Source organism: Berghia stephanieae, chromosome 7, assembly GCF_034508935.2.
Source record: "Berghia stephanieae isolate SIO BIC M18660-M18661 chromosome 7, UCSD_Bste_1.3, whole genome shotgun sequence".
NCBI classification, from domain to species: Eukaryota; Metazoa; Mollusca; class Gastropoda; order Nudibranchia; family Aeolidiidae; genus Berghia; species Berghia stephanieae.
The window spans coordinates 36886447-36908705 of NC_088366.1; the positions used below are offsets into that span (position 1 = coordinate 36886447).

General features: G+C 36.5%; 1 protein-coding gene across 19 annotated transcripts in view; it reads left to right on the plus strand.

The window, feature by feature from the left end:
* Positions 1-2253: 2253 nt before the first annotated feature.
* Positions 2254-22259, plus strand: part of LOC144977178 (uncharacterized) — a 124506-nt gene continuing 104500 nt past the window's right edge. For 13 of the 19 annotated variants that reach the window (XM_078922075.1, XM_078922067.1, XM_078922070.1 and 10 more), the window contains exons 1-2: positions 2258-2867; positions 13450-13511. In XM_078922075.1, the coding sequence (XP_078778201.1) occupies positions 13464-13511 (48 nt within the window). In that variant the 5' untranslated portion in view covers positions 2258-2867; positions 13450-13463. Of the gene's footprint in view, positions 2868-13449; positions 13512-22259 lie in introns of all 19 variants that reach the window. The other 6 variants (XM_078922079.1, XM_078922076.1, XM_078922073.1 and 3 more) reach the window with 1 other exon arrangement.

The following is a 22259-nucleotide window of genomic DNA, read 5'->3' on the forward strand; positions in this document are numbered from 1 at the left end:
GATATCTCGGAACCCATATCGTCAGATGTCATGTCATCAGGAATCACTCGTGTTGTCAAAATATGGAATTTGAAAGATAATAATTTTGCCCAAGGGAAGACACACCAAAAAAAACATAAATGAAAATGTCTTTTTAACAACCTCATCTCACCTCGGTTACAGTTACACGTGCCAAAAATCCGGCCACCTCGCCTTCTCGGTCAAGTGGTTTCAGAGATTTTTCATCCTTCCTATTTCGATCTTCCTGTGTTGGGAATACATATATGTGTATTTGATACATTGGTGTAGGGAAAACACCCTGCCATTTTGACATCCCTCCCATTGGCTTTTTTACGAGTATCAAACTACCAATTGTTGTTTGATTAGGATGAAAAACTTACATATTTCATATTTTCAATTTGTATTCAGTTATCATTTGATTGTTTTTGCATTTGTTTAGCAATGACTATCCCGCACAAATCTTTGGGTCTCTTTTTCGCTCACGAAGTGCCCGAATTTGCGTCAAAATATGGGACGAAGCCGTTTCGTATATGCTATTTTAAAAAATTAATTACGACGCTGTTTATCGATGAATATGACTGAAAGTTGACACACAGTTAGAAAAAGGTCATTTTAGATTATGTCAAGCGACAAAACTCGTGCGATTAGCAGAAGACCGTTAAAAATAGATTTTTACTCTTTGGAGTAAAATATTTCTAAAACTACCGGGCGTGGAGGTTTTGTCGCTGACAAGGTAATACATGAACATTTCTTTTTGGTTGTAAAATTTCATATGAATATGACGAGTACGTTTCCCGTATTTTACAAAACACCATCCTAATTTGCTCTTCAAGTTTCAATCTTTTAATCCACTTATTACGCAAGATACAACCAAAGGTCGAAAAAAAATGCCGAAAAAGCGTCCCATATTTTCGCGTTTTTTTTCTCTTTGTGGGTCGTCCAAATAAATGACACCTTTAAAACTGTATAACTTGTTTATTTATGAATGGATTTTCAAAATTCAAAAACATTTTTACTCAGTGGAGATAGGGCTTGGATTTTAGACAAAAATTTTCCTCAAAAAGAGAAAAAAACATTTTTCATAGTCATTGCTAATTTGTTCGTGACGTTGCTAAAATTTAATACTTCGATTATTTGATGTTAGATTATGCCTTTCACTTTTTAAAAATTAATTGGCGTGACTGTTGGCAAATCAAAGTAACATTAGATTGCTAAGTAAAGAATATCATTTTTCCACCCCAAAAAAATAATTTAAAAAAAAAATCATGGCTAAAATTCAGAATTGATTTGCTATGCCTGCATGTTAAGGGGTCATGGGCATATAATGACCCTAGCCTATTTAGCCCATTAATAATAATAATAATAATAATAATAATAATAATAATAATAATAATAATAATAATAATAATATAATAATAATAATAATAATAATAATAATAATAAATAGAACGTAAGTTGTTACAAAGAACATTAAAACCGGTTCATTTTTCATCAATTTGCTTATTTGAGTATTGTCAAGTTATCTAGAAACTCAGGGATTGGCAAATGAATAGCAGGTGTAGCTTCTTAACTTTTAAACAATGTAGCTTTGGTGTTAGGTATCGATCACTGTTACTTAATGATGTTTGAACATAGCATTAAATCATGAAACAAGTGCATGGATGAGTGTGTAATTTGTTTTCCTTTTTAGCTCTAAAAAGCAAAAAGAACCTGTGAGTTCAGAGAGAGAGAGAGAGAGAGAGAGAGAGAGAGAGAGAGAGAGAGAGAGAGAGAGAGAGAGAGAGAGAGAGAGAGAGAGAGAGAGAGAGAGAGAGAGAGAGAGTTTGGTCAAATATGAAGAATTTTGAAATAAACTATTATTTTGTTGCCTTTCCTTTTGTGGCGTTTGGACCACCGATGTTGCTGAGTAGTGACAAAAGAGAGCAGATAATTTAATGCTAAGATGATAGTGAGAACGACAACGATGATGATGGTGATGATGATGATTATGATGGTGATGACGATGATGATGATGACGACGAAGACGACGGCGATGATTATGATTATGATGATGATGATGATGATGGTGATGATGATGATGATGATGATGATGATGATGATCCATAAAAAAAAGGCAAAACAAAAACAATAGGAATGGGAACAAACGACAAAAGCACTCAGTGACAAGTACCTAGTCCAATAAAACGATGGGAATATGTCACGTGATATTTTCGACACGCTGAGTTCATCACCACCACCCTCTCTTCTCTCCCCCTCTCTCTCACCGTTTGCTATGAATGTTAGAAAGAACAGAGCGCCGAGCGACGGACGAGCGAGCAAATCGTGGTTTGGACCAAGTGTGTGAGGCTAAGACTGCATTCGTCTGCCTTTTTGACCATATCTATTGTCAAATTAATCAACTTAGGCTCTCTGTCGACTTATCTTTATGTTGACCAAAGTATGGAATATGTTTGTGGAGAGGAGTTTCGGGGAATTGCAATTTATTTTTTCTGGAACCACCATGCCTTGAAATTCGAAAATCGGAAATAAAGCGTGTGTTGTCATTACGTACCGAGGATAGCCTAGTGTGTTGTCTTGTGTGTGGCTCTCCGGGTTTGTTATGTTAGGTCGGTTCAACTGGATGTTTTGTTGGATTTTTGTACGGTGAATAGCATTGCTTATTGATTCAAATATGGACCAAAGGATGTATGTTTTCGTCACTTTGGAGAAGTAAATTTTCGTTTGGATTCAATTGTGTTTTCTGATTGGATTTATTGGATTATTGTCCAGCCTTCAACATCACAGCAATGGAGGGAGGTGCCACCACATACGAAAAGGATTGTGGAGCTCTCGGGGGGCTGTTTCAGACGATTATCAATGATATGCGAGTGAGTATTGTTTTGCTATCTGCTATTCATTTTAACATTTTTAATAAGGGAATATATGAATAATCATTCAAGATCCTACGAAAACTCGGCCAACTACTGTTAACTCAGCACATCTCACACATTTCTTACACTTACACTTTCACTTACTCTTACTCTTACAACTTACACAACTTACTCTTCTTACACTACTACTACACCCTTGTCCAACTCTTATTATTATTCTCTGTGATTATCCCCAGACACCTGTCTGGGGATAATAAAAATTTGTTATCCCCAGACACCTGTCTGGGGATAAAAAATTTTTATTATCCCCAGACGCATATGTGAAACTCCGCTCTTTTAAACAATTATCCACATTCCAGAATATGGAATGTTTCCAGATGCACATAGAAATAAGGAAAGTTAATAAAATATCTATAAAAACATAAAATTAACGAACAATAAAATCAGTTGTTACTACATATACACAATATGCGTCGACTTCGAAGTGGGTGTCATGGCCGAATGGTTTAGTCGTCTGCCCTGGAAGTTTGACCATAATCGACGTTGTGGGTTCGAATCCTGGTAACGTCACTTCTTTTTTTTTTTTTTTTTTTTTTTAAATTCCGTCTTCTTTTTACAGAACGTTGAAAGGGATAAATGTCCCATCCATCCTCCCCCCACCTCTTTTTTTTATTATTAAACTCTCTTTCTCTCTCTCTCTCTCTCTCTCTCTCTCTCTCTCTCTCTCTCTCTCTCTCTCTCTCTCTCGTTTTTTTCTAGTTTCTAGCAAATATATTCGTCCCCACTCCGATCTCAAATAGTGTCTAAAAAAAATAAATAATTAAAAAGCAAACAAACAGAAATATTCAGAGAGCGACCAAATGGTCAGATAGAGGAGAAAAAAAAAATAAATGTTTTAAAAATAAAAACAATAATTGTTTTAAAAATAAAAACAATTTAAGAAATTCATGCTCAGAAACGGAACATTTACATAAAGGTTTAGCAAACAAAAAACTCTAAGGTTTAGGTCAAAATATAAAAAAAAAAAAGAAAAAGAGAGATTTCCCTCGGAGCAGGGAATAGTGTTAACAATAATAATAATAATAATAATAATAATAATAATAATAATAATAATAATAATAATAATAATAATAATAATAGTATGATAATAAGATTATTAATAATAAAAATAATACTATTATTGATAATAATATAATAATGATTATGATGGTAATAGTAATAATAATAACAAATATTACAATTATTATTATTATTGTTATTATTATTATTATTATTATTATTATTATTATTATTATCATTGAGCAAAACAAAAAAAAAAAAACAATAATAGGTCTAGAGCAAATTAAATAATGAAATAATATTATCGGAGAAATAAAAAATTCAACTGATTAAAAAAAAAACTCTTGCTCGGAACTCGGAACAAAAGTGAAAACAATGAAAATCAATTGGGAAGAAAGAAAGAAAAGTAAAAAAAAAAAAAAAAAAATGAGTGGGGGGGGGGGGGGGGGCGGCGGGGGAGGTCGCGGTCGCGACTGGGTCGAATCTGTGCAGCTAAAAGGAGTAAAATGAAAGGTGGCCTAACCCACTGAGCTGCCTATCCACACCGCTATCGAATATATTAAATTCATATATGAGCTAAACATATTTCCACCATTTTTGCTTCCTTGTTTTGCTACGGTAGTTATTTTCATCTCTGATTCGAATAAAAATATGTTGTTGGATCTAGTTTTGTGGACGTGTGATACTAAATTGTATTGTCTTGTGCGAAGCAGACAGGAAAATAACAGGTGTGGGTTTTGGGCTTTGGGGCAAACAACACCATGGCCTAGGAATTCGTCCGCGACATAAAAATTATTCCCGGTCGTCGACAAAATTGTGGCCAGAATGAGCAAATTATAGAAACAAGAGATGATCAATAAAGCAGTGATGCCAAAACTCCGGTTTCACCGGAAAAAACTCCGGTCTGGAGCAAAAAATTCCGGGCTCCGGGCAACTTCCGTCAAATTCCGGTGAGGTCAATTTGTTCCAAGGATACCCCCCCCCCCCCCCCCCCTTCCAACCACCACATCATCGTCATTACCACTATTATTACAACCATCATCACCACCACTACTACTGCAACCACCACCACATCATCATCACTACCACTACTACTACAACCACCAGCTTCACATCATCACTACCACTACTACTACAACCACCACTACCACATCATCTTCACGACCTCTACTACTACAACCACCACCACATCATCGTCACAACTACTACAACCACCACCACTACATCGTCATTACCACCACTACTACAACCACCACCACCACATCATCATTACCACTACTACTCAACCACCACCACCACATCATTACTACCACTACTACTACAACCACCACAACCACATCATCACTACCACTAATACTACTACAACCACCACAACCACATCATCACTACCACTACTACTACAACCACCACCACCACCACCACATTATCATTACCACTACTACTACAACCACCACAACCACATCATCACTACCACTACTACTACAACCACCATGCCACCACCACCACATCATCATTACCACTACTACTACAACCACCACCACCACATCATCACTACCACTACTACTACAACCACCACAACCACATCATCATTACCGCTACTACTACAACCACCACCACCACCACCACATCATCACTACCACTACTACTACAACCACCACTACCACATCATCACTACCACTACTACTACAACCACCACCACCACATCATCACTACCACTACTACTACAACCACCACCACCACATCATCATTATTACCACTACTACTACAACCACCACCACCACCACATCATCACTACCACTAATACTACTACAACCACCACCACAACATCATCACTACCACTAATACTACTACAACCACCACCACATCATCATCACTACCACCACTACTACAACCTACACCACATCATCATCACTACCACCACTACTACAACCACCATCACCACCACATCATCATCACTATCAATACTACTACAACTACCACCATCACCTCATCTTCATCACTACCACCACTACTACTACTACAACCACCACCACCACATCATCATCATCATCACTACCACTACTACTACAACCACCACATCATCATCATCACTACTACTACGACTACTGCTAATGCTACTACTATACTACAACAACAACCACTACAAAATCATCATCACTACCACTACTACTACAACCACCAGCACCACATCATCATCACGACCAGTACTACTACAACCACCACCACCACATTATCATCACTACCACGACTACTACTACAACCACCACCACATCATCATTACCATTACTACTACAACCACCACTAGCACATCATCATCACTACCATAATTTGTACTACAACCTCCACCACCACCACCACCACCACATCAACATCACTACCACCACTACTACAACCACCACCACATCATTATCATCACGACCACAACTACTATAACCACTATACCACCACCATATCATCACTACAACTACTACTTCAACCAGCACCACCACCATATCATCATCACTACCACTACTACCTCAACCACCACCACCACCACCATATCATCATCATTACCACTACAACTACAACATCAACCACTATCACATCTTCATCACTATTACTACAACCATCAACACCACATCATCCTCACTACCACCAGTACTACAATCTCTACCATTAGGTTTTGGCGCTTTACTTCATTTGAAATAAGGAAACTTTGGGATTGTAAATTGCAATGTGTTTATGTATCATAATATACACTGTAATTCTAATCAGTTATCTATTTAGAACTATACAATATGTAAGCACCAATGCCACATATCGTTTTTTTTTTGTGGGCGGAAATTCCTCTTTCGGCATTGAAATTCCTACGAGTGGTGGCTGAAACTCCTGTGAGCGAAATTTAAAGTTGGCGTCTCTGATAAAGTTAACAGGTAGGTCGGTAATGAAAATTTAAATGGTTGGTGGACTATGAACAGATTTGATGATTAACAACTTTCTTCCTGGTTGAAAATAAAAAGTCGAATTGCCAGTTTGACGTTTTCAGATCAAAGTAACAAAAGAAATTTCATTGATCCATTTGCTTTAAAATATTTTTTTTAAAAAAGAGCTGGATTTGACATTTGATCACTATTTACTTTCATCTTGTGTTAAATATCACTTGATATATTAACTGTTTTGGGACACAACCACTAGTATTTTTTCCAGAATATTTGGTATTTTTCACGCCTAGTTTGGCATTTTGCATAAAATCTTTCTGCCCACTTGCTACATGCGTCTGGGGATAGTATCCTCAGACTGGTGTCTGGGGATAACAAAAATTGGTTATCCCCAGACACCTGTCTGGGGATAACGAATTTTTATTATCCCCAGACAGGCGTCTGGGAATAATGACAGCTTATTATTATTCTTACTCTTACTCACCACTTACTCTTCTCAGTCTCCACTTTTCTCGTTTTCACTTTGCTTTTTGACTCTCCTCTAATTATTTTCTCTTCCAACTCATATTTTTAAAGTGAATTAAAATGTCTTTTTTTTTTTTACAATTATGGAGCCCTCGATTTATTTGTTTTTACCGTTTAGCTTAGTAGTAGGCAGTATTAGTATCTTGATAGTAGATAGTAATGATACTGATTTGTAATAAAAGGAAATTTTTCCTTTCTTTGGACAGACTGTTTTGCAAGTTGTTAGATATTCTTGAGTCTAATTTATAAACTGCATAATCACCAGGTTACAGCTGCTATTGTAGTATGCCCTGTAAAGTAAAAACAAATACTTTCTAGCCTTTGGGCCAACGATTTATCATCTCTTTGATGTAGATAGTGGTATGATTAATATTGTGGGCCTTTAAAATTATTTTCGGGAAAGACAATTCATTAAATATTTACAAAAGAAGTATATTATATAATGTTAAGTAACTATCCTATTGTATATGTAATTTTTGCATTTCAGCTTAAGTTTGCCAGATAACCGATACATTTTCCTCCTTTGTGACAAATTGAACTGAACAATACTCTTTCAATAATAGTACTAAAGTCATTTCCATTCAAAATAGTTGAATCGATACCACTAGATCTCCATTTATTTGAGTCAAACTCAAACAATTGAAAAATGGAATAAACATCAATGTAAAAAATCACACATTAATCATAACTAGATAAACTGTATCAATTAATCATGTTTGTACATGCCATGCTACTCTTATCCATTTCTGGGTCTTGAAGTCTAGTCCAGTTACAATCCAATAGAAGAATACACTCACTACCTAACACAATTTTTAATCACAAAACTAGTCTTGAAACCATTTATTCCTCATGATCATAATTTAGATAAACCAATGTTCTTTGCATATAGTCATGCAATTTTCAGCTTAGTAAAATTCATGTAGTCTAGAATTACTTCTTGCCCTCTGCTAATCAGACTGGTCCCTATAATCTGCTAATCAGATCGGTTCGCTCTTCGAACGATACAGTCTATGATCTTAACTTCTAACACTCTCGAAAATGAGCTGGACACGACAATGCTTGTGGCATATGTTGGGGGACATGGTGGAGATGGGGTTGCATTTTATTTGTTGGTTACGATGATTTTCGGACCACTGGCTCCAGATTGCTCAATGTTTAATGATTTCTGGTTATATTGATCAGATGTATCTACATTTTTGGCTCATCATCTAGCAACACCATTATCCTTTGTGGACTGATGTCTAGGGATAAGATCATTAGGTCTTGGCAACATCTATTTGTTTGACGCTGATTCAGAGTTGTGACAGCGTAAATGGTGATGATTTCTTGGTTATTATCCAAAGGGGGTTTTAATTGAATATGAATGGCCATTGAGTAATAATGAGTACACAAAATATTGTTCCACATTGTTGTGGATAGATCCAAACTGCTTGATTGTTTTGCATGACAGAGAGCTGACGAGCTCTATGGGATTTATCAAAGTTTCGTTTTTGACAATCTTTAAGTTGTTTGTCTTTTTGGCAAAATTCATTCCTTGCTGTTACCTTTGTATTTTTTGGTCATGGCAGGTAGTTTGGTTCTCAATTTTCGACCCATTAATGGCTCTGCAGGGATTAACTAACCCATGTTCCAAAGGAGTTGATCTGTGGTTTGGTAATGTAATATATGGATCCTCCGCTTTTTTCAGCCATTTTTAACATGTCCATTCTGCCCTTTCTGTCTCACCATTTGATTGGGGATATCTTAAAGTACTGGTAGTATGGTCAAACTCGTATCCTTTTCAAGTTGTTTGAATTCTGCAGAGACCATTTGTGGGTCATTATGTGATTTATCTGTTTGTGGTATTCCAATGATTTCATGTGATCTATTACTGAACTTGAAATTGCAGTTTCAATCCACCTTGAGTAGTAGTTAAACCTTTCTATTCAAAGAGATCTACTCCAATTTTCTGCCAAAAATGTAATGGAATTACTGATGGTTCTGATGGAGCAATCTTATATTTTTCACATATCTCACTTATATTTATATAGATGGAATGCGCTTGGCCAAGGAGTTCACAACATTGCCATCCAGAAGTATAACGGACCAACACACAAACTCTGTGTAACCATGAATTTTTATAGTCTGGGTAATACAGTTTAGTGAGAACAACTCACAAATGCGGATGGCAAAAACAATAGGCCTGAGTGACGTCATCTGTATACTATCTATACCATTATAAATAGTGTTAGTTGTAATGGTTAATAAGAATTAACACAGGTGACATTGATTTAACATGGGACCTTCGTTTCATTGTCTTTACAACAATACACTTTCAATGATAGTATTACAGTCATAGCCATTCAAAATAGTAGAATCGATATGTCAAATACACATTTTTCAATCAATGTGACCACTGCTTCTCTCAAGTCTACTAAAAACTTCATTTAGTCTTTTGTCACGTTGTTCTTGTATAACTCCACCAATTAATATGTCGTCGATAGCACATATCACACCTGGAATTTCCTAATAGTTGAGTCGTCTCCCTTTGGAAAATCTCCGGACAGGAGCTGATTCTGAAGCATAGCCTTTATAGCAATATCGTCCAAACGGTGTTATGAATGTAGTCAATTTTTGAGATTTTTCGTCAAAAGCAGTTGATAAAATCTTGCATTGTAGTCCTGGTTAGACCATACTGTTTCCTTTGATAATTGACTCAGTAGCTGATCTGTGCATGGCAGTGGAAAATTCTCTCGTTTGACACCCTGATTTAATTTGGTCAGGTCCTACACATATTCTAATTTTACCATTTTGTTTGGGTATAACTACAATAGGAGAACACCATTATGTAGGCTTGGAAACTGGATAATGTCCAAATTCTCCAACCTTTTCAATTTTTCTTGAACTTTCTTGTAGTGAGGTAAGGGTACTCTTCTCAGAGTGGGCACTGAGAAAGGTGTGACATTTCTTTAAATCTAATTGTTTTCTGTGTGTCTCATTCCAGTAAAATCTTGCGGATATTGTTTTTTCTATTTTGTGTCATACTCAAGTGAAGTTTTATTTTCTTCTACTTATTTATTCTCTCTACCAGGTTCATTGATTGAGTAGCTTGTCTCTCAAGGAGTGGCTCAGATAAGCATTTAATGCTCAGATAAGCATTTAATGATTTAAATATCTTGTTTGGTTTCCACATCGTTTCTTTCTAATGTTGATGTAAACATTCCTTTAACTATAGCTTGTTTTTTACTGGGCCCGTACAGGTTCTTGATTGAAGAACTGACTTTCGCATTTGGTGGTACTAATCTATCTGGGATTACAGTTACATTTGCCTCTGTATCAAGTTTGAAACAAGTATCTGTATCCTTCACCAGACAGAAGCGTTATCTTCATTCCCAGAAAGCTTCCAACATTGTGATCTGTGGACTCTTCATTATCTTTTATGTTGTGGACATAATATTTCTTATTATGATGTCCAGCTGTTCTTTTGTGATTCATTTTTGTTCCACACATTACTTCATGGTGTCCTATTGTCGAGCATTGTCTTTGCAGGACAACTTGAATATTCTTGGTTTTTCACACCTGGCACATGATCAAGGTGGCTTCCTTAGTCCCATAGTCATACAGGTTTTGCCGTGATTGCAGTCCGTCAACTTAGTTACCAGCACAAGCTGTTTACCTTCTGTCTCCATTGCACGGACTGCAATGGCACTTTGAAGAGTTAAATCATCTGTTTCCAATAGCTTTCTTCTGATATGCTCTTCTCTCAAACCTACCACAACTCTGTCCTTTATTAGGTCATCCTCCAGAGGACCATAGTTTTAGGTTTTGGCCAGCTTCCTTAGTTCTGTTAAGTTTGAATCAATGTCTTCACCCTCTTTTTGAGTCCTCGAATTAAATATGAAGCATTCATACGTTTCATTAGTCTTGCCATTGGGAAATCCGGTGAAGGCTTCTATGACTTCTTTAACTGTTCTATTGTCAGTTCTGATTGGGTGTAGAATGAAGATTTTGTGCCAGAACAATAATTGACAGTGTATTGTTCTATTATTAGTTCAGTTAATATTAGTCTTGGACAATTCTGTGCATTTAATTGACAAGTTTTTAAATGGCATCATTATGATTTTTATTGGCTAATTGGCTTGACTAGGTTAAGATTTACACATAGCTGAATAGTGAGGTTTTCAGGGTTAGATAAGATTTGTCTTTGTGTGGCATTTAGTGCTCTGAAGTTTGGACAAGGGAAAGGTAATTGATCTTCCAGATCATAAAATCCAGCTAATCCGAACGATGTTGGTGAGAATAAGAATTGAAAGGTCTCGTATGTTATGGCAAGAGCTTGATCGAGGAAAATAAGACAAGGGTCTGATTGGTAAAAATAATTAATTGTGATTTCTGTCAACAAATGCTCATTTTCACCAGTCAGCACTAGCCGACAGTCGAATCTGTCTGGCCCCACAAATGGAGATCAGTTTCTGTTCATTTAGACACAATCTACACCTGAGTCTATTGTCTTACTTGTCCTCTTGGTGTTTCAGCTGCACATAAGACCAACATAGGGTATCTACATCCATTATTGGGCTGCTGTCATCTTTGACATCTAGGTCCTTCTCCACATCTCCAAGGATCTCCCTCTCTTCCTTTCTCCCTGTGGGGTATATTAATATTAGGGAGACCTTTGGCATGGCATCTGGAGGAATGGTCAGCTCACTTCCATCTTCTCTTCACAAGTAGAGATACAAGCTCTTGTCCTGTCCTCTTCGTCATTTTTCTGTTTGAGATGGTGTCTGGTCGGAATGTTCTCAGTATCTTCCTAAAGCTCTTGTTTTGAAACGTGTCATGTGTTTTGTGCAATGTTACTTTGTTCTATTTCCTACCTGTTGTTTTCTCAGTTTGGGTTCATTCTGTCGTGAAGTACCAGATGCCGTAAGTCAGCAACTAATATCTCATAAATAATCACCTTCTACAAGTACCCAAATCCAATCCAATCTTATAAGTCATGGGGATTAGGCTTTATTCAATTTAGGACAATCCCTATGGAACTCGCTTCCTTGTCATTATAATCTTTAGTGGACCTGTCAATTGAAAAGAATAATTGTCTAAATATATAATTATCATGGTTTATCAATGGTTGTTTAAAAACTGCTTTTGTTAAACACATTGTGGCATTGGCAGTAGGTGCTACATAAATAAAATTATTGATTGATTAATCGATGACAAATACAGCGCTTGAACTTGGTGGTGTGTCGTAATTTTTAAACTTACAAATGATGGTCTTTTATTATTTTTATTTGATAATTACTTTTCAACTTCTGTATTCAATTCATTTCTAAAGATGAAATTTCTTCAATGAGTCCTGACTTGAATCCAATGGACTACGGCATACAATGGTTTCCAAGACTAGGAAACAGAGTTGAAAAGACATAGGATTGAATCACTATTCTAGACATTAGATAATCAATTGGAGCATGGAAAAAAGGGCTACGCACAGTCATAAAGCAAAACAGGGAACCAACAGATTACATTCAAATTTGAGAATTATGTGCTAAATCATCAATATGGCCCCCCAAAAAATGCTGTGTGTTTATTTAAACAATCCTGATAACTTGTGTTAATCAATTTTGATGAATTCAGTTCATTTTGGTATAATTTAAGACTTGCATCATAATGTGTCGGCTACAGGCTTCTAACCTTTTTCAGTTTTTCTTTTTCCCTCACCAGTTATGTGTCATGCCAAAATTTCTTATTCCTTGTATGTTTTTGTTTTTTTAGGTCACAGAACCTCATCTTTGTACTTTTGTTTGTTTGCTTGTTTGTTTTTTTTTTCTTTTCTTATACCTATAATATGCTTCTTGTTTTTCTTTCTTCCCTCAGTCAAGATTTTGGAATCAGTTGGTGATTTATGCACAGAGACAATACAAGCATATATATATATGTATATATATATATATATATATATATATATATATATATATATATATATATATATATATATATATATATATATATATATATATATATATATATATATATATATATATACATATATATATATGTGTGTGTGTGTGTATTACCATATATTATTTTTGTTTTTGTTTCAGGGCAGCTCTCCTATATGGGAGGATTTTGCTTCCAAGGCTTTGAAGCTCCACACATCCTTAAAGTAAGAATTGAACTGTTTTCATTTTTTCCCCTTCTGTTAGCAATTTACAGCCAGAGTTTGATTTAGTTTTTGACATGACATCGCATGTTTTTTTGGGATATTCTGCATTTTTTTGTTTGGGGGGGGGGGGGGGGGGGGGGGGGGGGGGGGGGGGCCCTCCCCTGTAAAGTTCCAAAGAGCTGTTATGGTAGCTGTGTATGTATGTATTGCAATTTACTCATGGCTAATGATTTACTTGGCAGTTATAGCATGTACTGTAATTTATGTAGCAAGATCAAGTGGAAAGATATGGTTTGATATTGTTGCTGTGGTCGTAAACTATGGAGAATCACTGGCTTGTTGCGTTTAGTGGTCAAAATTATGAATCCTTTATAATGATGTAGTAATATTTATTTTTTTATCCCCCCCCCCCCACACACACACACACAGAGAGAGAGAGAGAGAGAGAGAGAGAGAGAGAGAGAGAGAGAGAGAGAGAGAGAGAGAGAGAGTCTTTGTAATTGAAATGATGTTTGCATGTGGTGGGTATTTTTTTTAAAGCCAATTGTTCAATGAATTAGTAGTATTCTATTTTTATTTATTTATTTTGTGTCTTTGGCATTTTTTGATTCCCTCATATCGATAATTGCAATATTACAGTCTGATGTGTGTGTATGGTTCGGGTTTGGCTGGTGGTTTGTACCGAACTTTCTACTTAGTATTCATCGTTTTTACTGTACATGTCTGCATTACAATTTATTTAACAATGTAAACACACATGGAGCTCAGTTTGTTATCGTTTTACATGTTAATGTAAATCCGAGCGACTAAATCTCTGCGACAGGCTAGGTAGCTTTGTTATTTACCCGCCCCTATCGTTGCCAATATTCAGCACAGCAATAGTTATGACTAACTCGGCTGTCGGCTGGTTTACCTATCATCATTTACCACCAGCACAAGTGCAAAGACCGACTGTCTATCATTACCACCTTCTTTTCCTCTCCTATTTCAGTTCGGAAATGTTCCAAACTTAGCTTTTATTATACGCACTCCGACTGGCCCCTTGCCATCTCTCTCTCTCTCTCTCTCTCTCTCTCTCTCTCTCTCTCTCTCTCTCTCTCTCTCATCTCTCCTCTCTCTCCTCTCTCTCCTCCTCTCCTCTCTCTCTCTCTCTCTCTTCTCTCTCTCTCTCTCCTCTCTCTCTCTCTCTCTTTCTCTCTCTCTCTCTCTTCTCTCTCTTCTCTCTTCTCTCTCTCTCTCTCTCTCTCTCTCTCTCTCTCTCTCTCTCTCTCTCTCTCTCTCTCTGCAATACCTATTTATTTAACTCTCAACACATTTATATGTCAAATTAAAGTTAATTTTCATTTTTAATCGAGATCAATGTGGATATATGCATAAATATTATGTAACACAGGCGAGGCAAATATTATTTCGTACAGTTGCTTTTAAGAAAACAAGCAAAGGACGGTGTTAGGTTTGTTGTAATGCATGAAATTTGATTACGCTGTTGAAATGCGTCAACAAAATATTTTAATGGTTGATAAATTTAAGCTTTTGTGTCAACTCATCCTACGTATTTAGATAAATCCTCATCATTTTCTTTAACTAAACCGACTCAGGATGAGTATGTGATTATACTATTAGAGAATGAATATAATCGTACTTTCCTGGCTGTTCCGGTCCTCGTGGCTGTATTCAGTATTCTGTGGTTCAACAATCGAAGGTTCATCTTTTTGTTTACGTCATTGACTTAACGTAATGACATTGTCTGCACACGGATTGGAACATGGCCAATAATAAATTACGCATTAGCCACCAGCCATTTTACAGACCTCAAATATTTTTAGCTTACCCGAGAGAACAACGTCAATATCCTCCCATTTAATGGAGGACTTTTCTTTTGAGCTCATTAAAAAAGAAAATTAATAAACTCCTGGTTAAAAACAATAAAAATAATAATAGTAATGAGTACATTTATAGAGCGCTCGCTTTATGTCGAAACCTCAAAGAGCTTATATTTCTCTCTCTCTCTCTCTCTCTCTCTCTCTCTCTCTCTCTCTCTCTCTCTCTCTCTCTCTCTCCCTCTTCCCCCCCCCCTTTCTCTCCTGCCTTAATTCACGTCCTTTTACGCTATCTCCATATTTATGAATTGTTGATCCACGAAATCGGTTTTGCACTTGCCCAGATCTTCCACCGCCTTATTAGTTAATCTTTAGGCCGGTTAAATATTGACTTTAAAGAAAAATGTACCGACCGGGACATGTCAGCGTATGTTTGATATCTGTTTATAATATTTACACACAATTGTGCCAAATTTGGGAGAGAAAGAGAGATGGTAATTTAACAATAATAATAATAATAATAGATCTTTATTGTCCATAAATATGGCAATTTGTCATTTAGTTACACTTGTTATAATGTTAAACGATAACTAAGATTGAACAGATATTTCACTCCTACTTATTTTCTCTCTCTCTCTCTCTCTCTCTCTCTCTCTCTCTCTCTCTCTCTCTCTCTCCTCTCTCTCTCTCTCTCTCTCTCTTCTTTCTTTCACACGTGCGATATACACAACATAAACATATTCATTTCGTTTTCAATTTGTTACGATTGTGGCAATTCGACACCAAAAATTATCATCATTATCAATTGGTCAGTTAATCTTACATTAAATAAATTAATCAGTTAATCAGTCAACGAATCAATCCTTGGTTTTTCTGTACCATATGAAATATTCAAAATTTTTATTGCTGATGGAACGAACGTTGATTTATACTTGTTAGTTCTACATTTAATCTGACAAAACCTTCTCCCAGATGGTAAAAGACTAAATTCATGGTATAAAATATGTTTTTTATTGTTGGTAATTGAGAATGCTTTCCTTTCTATTGCTTTTCCATGAATTCTTTCTACTCCATCAAGAGGATGGTTTATTATTTTTGATGCCTCTTTGATAGATTTTGAAATTTTTGATTTATCTTTAAGTCGGCATCCTCCAAACCATATGGTGCAGCCAAACGCAATTACACTTTTAATCAATGAGTCATAAACTCTTAACATAGTTTTCTTCCTTACTTGAAATGTTCTCAATTTCCTTAGGATATATAATCTTTGGGCAACTTTCTTAGATATTATATTAATATGTTGAGAGAAATTGAGGGAACTATCAATGGTTATTCCTAAATATTTAAAATAGTCAACTATCTCAACATCATCTTTACCGATCGCCACACACTTTAAGTCGTTTTTTTTTTTTTACACCAAACACCTGTTCTTTCGTTTTTTTCAACATTTAATTCAAGCTGATTTTGTTTACACCAATCGGTGAATATATTTATTTGTTTGAAATAATTCTTTTCGGTAACTTTATCTTTTAATAAGCCAAGAATAGCAGTATCATCTGCATATTTCACTATAAAACAATTTTCAAAGGATGGTCTGCAGTCGTTGGTGTATAAGATGTACAGGATTGGGGAACTCACACAGCCTTGGGGACATCCGTTCGACAACGTTCTTTTGTTGGAGATATGTTCACCCAATTTTACACATTGCGGTCTATGGGTCAGAAACTCTTTATACCATTTAATAAGGTAGTTTGGAATATCCATGCTGCACAACTTTTGAAGCAAAATATCTGTGTTCATGGCATTAAAAGCTGACGAAAAGTCGACAAACAGGATTCTGGCGTAATTCGAGGGCGTTTGGTCAAGGTGTTTCGAGATCAAATTTGTGGCGGTTAATAGTGCGTCTTCAACACTGAGATGTTGCTGGTATGCAAATTGGTACGGATCTAGCAATTTCAGGTCATAACATTTTTGTAGGAGCTCAGATTTTAAAATTTTTTCTAAACATTTCATTACAAGCGATGTAAGCGCCACTGGACGGAAGTCATTAAATACGGTCGGACAACGCTTTTTTGGAACTGGAACGACAATCGATGTTTTCCAAAGTACTGGCACTGATTGTTCATCGATTGACCTTTGAAAAAGTTTTGTATAAGGTATAGCCAGTTGTTGGTGACAGTTTTTCAAAATAGTTCCGGTAATGTTGTCTGGTCCTGGTGCTTTATGTTCTTTAACACATATGCCTTCTTTTTCTCCTCTCTCTCTCCCTCTCTCTCTCTCTCTCTCCCTCTCTCTCTCTCTCTCTCTCTGTGTCTCCCTCGCACACACACACACACACACCCTTCATTGGCAGGATTAGGGTTGCTGTGCCACTACTTAATTTCTATTGCTTACTATTAATCATGCTGTAAATTCACACGCTTGGTTGCTTGCTTTTAGCGTTTGGGACTAGAGATATTTCCTATCCGGTGCTTTGCATTGTATTCATATTTTGTCAGATTTACACGACGTAATGTTTATAATTAGCACCCTAGCAGTCAGGCTTTGATTTATTATTATGATGTACTGCCGATTTCACGAACAGAGAATATTATCTCTGATTTGCAAATCACAACAGTTCTTTGTTTGCTGATTGTCGCTTGCTTCGTTATCTAACGATTAATAACTATTTAACTATTCCAATATACATAAAGTTTGAGAGAATGGGAAAAAGATGGCTTAAATAAATCTAACGACCAAACAGAAAGTAGGCCGGCCAAATTGAAGTGCTGTACGACGTTTTGAAATTAATTTTGTTATATTATACTGCTGAATAATTTATGTTCACAGAACCGATTGTAACTGGAAGTTTTGTAAATTTATTGGCATTTTTTCAATATTGCGACAGTTTCATGTCTTTTTTATCATCACAAAGTAACAACAGCATAGACGCTGTTGTGGTGTCGTGGAACTGGTATTGCAAGTTCTATTCACATGTTTGTTTTTTTTTTTTCTCTTACGCGATGTGCACTTGTATATGTACACCTCGCTCTCACGGTGTCTAATTTAACCAATAATGTTTCACTACATGAAAGAAAGAAAATAAAGAACAAAAAACAAACAAGGGGAAATATTTAAAAAAAAAAAAGAAATTTCATATGAAAATATCCCAATGCGAAGGGCTGTGTCAGGCAGCTTATAATTTATATCGCTTTCTTTCATTGAATTCTGATATGTCTTTGGTACGATGACAACCTTTTTATAGTTAAAAAAATCACCACGGTCTCAAAACGTGCTCTTCAAATATCGTTAGATGGAAATTACCCCCATCTTGCCACAACGTCTTTAAATTTAATCCGAGGCTTCTTTAAAATTATGGATAAAGGACGTTTTTGACATGAAGGGGAGACTAAATTATAATCCGTCGATATATGCAATATATTATTTATTTGATATACAGTTTTTGACCTTTATTGGATTTTCGGACCGAGTGATGAGCCCGACCTTGGGAGGGTTTTCTCCGAGGTTACAAAATATTCAATATTGGTCAAAAACTGGCTTATAACACCCCTGTCGCACAATTCAATTTCCTATAAAAATATTCAATTTTGGCCAAAAATTGCATTATTACAGTTCATATGTAAAGTTTCGTATAGAATCATCATTAGAGTCAGGAAATATGACAGCTTGAGAAAAGTCAATATAATTTTCAAATAAGTCGAGATTGGAAGTAGATTTTGGATTTTAAGTGCCAACAAAACAAAGTAAATGGCGTTGTTTTTATTATTTAAGTGACGTAAAAAGTTATGGAGACCCAACTCAATACAAGTTCAGTTCTGTACGGAGCTTGGGAAATTATTTTAAAAGATGAAGGTCAGAAGTCAGTAATTCAATTCGATACAACTTCCGTTGGGTACAGTGTGCGGAAAATCATTTTAACAGGTGACGGTCAGTAGTAATTAATCTTTCGATAAATGACTTCTTACCTTGACCTTCGGTTTAAGCCACCAACACCTCTAGAGATGGTAATGGTTTAAGCCAATAACACAATTACGTCACGAGCGGTCATTGATGCAGATTTAGTTAATCGGTTTTTCCCCTAGAGACTACAAAAGGGGTGTTATAATATTGATATATATATTTTTATTTTTTTTTGAGAGATGGTTTGTTATTGCACACTTTAGTTGAATTCTTTGACAAGTTGAGATAATTTTAATCAACTAATATATAATATGCATTTAGAACCAACTCGTAAAATAGAAGAAATAGTCCTATGCGATTGTGGTAAAGGAGAAGATGTCGCCCACCATATTATACTCCTGACCTTCCCAAAGTATGCAACTGCAAGAGAGGATTGATGTCCTGGTACCTTGTGAATATGGCTCCTGGCAGAGCTGAGGAAGACAAAGGCGTTCCTTCACCAACTAGACAGAGACGGTATTGTGAGGAGAGAGAAGAAGAAGGTTTTCTGGTCGAAGTGGGGACAATTTTTATTATAATTTAGTCATTTTAGGATAGGTCTTCATTTTGCTTTCAAATCGATCTGTTGTTCTTAGAAGATTATATAGCCCGATGAGAGTCGATACTCGAATTGATAACATTCCCTGTGACTCCCAAAGGAGTCTGGTCTGGATTTTTGCGGAATTTAATGGAATGTTATTGTTTCTATTATAAATTCTCTACTATAAGTTCGTTTATCACTTTATCACTATTCGCCGTCAAACAGAGAGGTAAACAATTTTGTATGCAATTGCGCGCGTCTGAGAATTTCACATGCAGAGCTTTTACTTTTATGTTTCTTTCCATGGGTTGCTTACAATATATTGATCTCTCTATCTCCCTCCCCATCTCTCTCTCTCTATATCTCTCTCTCTCTCTTCTCTTTCTCTCTTCTTCTCTTTCTCTCTCTCTCTCTCTCTCTCTCTCTCTCTCTCCTCTCTCTCTCTCTCTCTATCATGGCACAAACGCATGTAAGGTGCTGAAGCATCTATATTTTTTCTCTTTTTTTGTTGTTGTTGTTGTAATGATAATAATGTTTTGATTGATTACTCCCTCTTTCCCTCCTCTCCCCCCCCCCCCCCCCCCCCACCCCCTGATTTTGTTTTTCCTTAATAGATGAGTAATTACGGAAACCATTGCTTACAGAATAGAAATTGACAATTTTTGACTCAGGATCATGATGGCTATAAATACACTCATGAATGTTATTTTTCATTTATTATTACGGATATGTGAATCGTGAGCTAATTACCTGGACTGATCAGTGCTTTCGGCAATATGGCGACCATACTGAATACTACCAATAATATCCTAACTTTTATCTATTTATGGAAACATAATAGGATGAGTCGGTATAATATTATGGTATTTGGCAGCCGATGACCAGTGGGTGGTTGTGTGGGAGAGGAGGGTGTATCTCGAAGGCGCGGACTGATTTAACTATTCGAATATACGACAAATAGGATTGGTTCGATTGGGACCACTAAAATAACCATGGAAGAGGCGATATCTCTATATGGCGGTCATGGTGTTTTCGGAAGTCAGTTTTCTTTTTCAATCAGGCCCGAGAGCTGAGGATGTTAACCTATCTAAGTGCGGTTGTTGGTTGATGGGAGTAGCATGGATGAAAACTCACACATACACACACACACACACACACAGAGAGAGAGAGAGAGAGAGAGAGAGAGAGAGAGAGAGAGAGAGAGAGAGAGAGAGAGAGAGATATGACTCCTCGTCATCCTCATTTCCGCTTTCTTTTTCATCCTTTCCTCCAACGCCTTCATATTCAGGATCAACATCATCTTCTATTCTTCTGTGTGTAAATCTCATCCTCTATTTAACCATTTCTCGATAGATCGACATGTCTAATACAGACTCTTTTCTTTATTACCCTGTCTAGGATAATGAGAGTGATTTATTTTGTTAGTTTCGCCACCTTTCCCGGCTATTTTGGGATCTGCTTCTTACACCAACCTCACAATTCAACTCTCTCTCTCTCTCTCTCTCTCTCTCTCTCTCTCTCTCTCTCTCTCTCTCTCTCTCTCTCTCTCTCTTTCACACACACACACACACTCTTCACTCAGTGTGTGTGCGTGCGTGCGAGAAGGATGACCTTATGCAAAGGAGGAATACATTTATTGGAATCTATTGATTTTCCTAGGACATCAAGCCCTTTCCTACTCATTTCGCGACTCCATCACTGTATACTGAAGAAAACTTTGTTATTTAGGGATGATGATGGCTTGCCTTCATTGTAGGAATTGTCCCATGTTCTCTCTCTCTCTTTCTCTCTCTCTCTCTCTCTCTCTCTCTCTCTCTCCCTCTCCCCTCCCCTTTCTCTTTCCCCCCCCCCCCGCTTTTTCTCTTTCTCTCTCTCTCTCTCTCTCTCCTCTCTCTCTCTCTCTCTCTCTCTCTCTTCTTCTCTTTCTTTCTTTCTTTCTATCTATCTGTTAATCGATCTATCCATCCTCTCTCTCTCTCCCTCTCTCTCTATCTATCTTTCTCACCCCCAGCGTTCTGTTTTTGCCTTTTATCTCTTTCATATAGGTATTTCTCAAATCTGTCTCTCCTTCCTAGTATGTAAATTTGTTCAGTGTGTCAATAATTCGTCATTATTCTTATTTCACCTGGCCCTGTTCCTCTTCCATATTTTCCAAAAATAATGTGTGCTCCTCTCTTCAAACACGGTGTCTGTTTATTTATCGCAGCCTTGGCCGCCAAGGTAAAAGGACACTTGAAGTATAATCATAATAAATATAGAATTATATCGAGGGAAACGGTGATGGTTACTAGAAAATCAGAGAGAGTGAGTGAGAGAGAGAGAGAGAGAGAGAGAGAGAGAGAGAGAGAGAGAGAGAGAGAGAGAGAGAGAGAGAGAGAAAAGAGTTATTCTTAATTATAAAAAAGAGAAAAAGAATGAGACCAAAAGCAAAAAGAAGACAAGATGAAA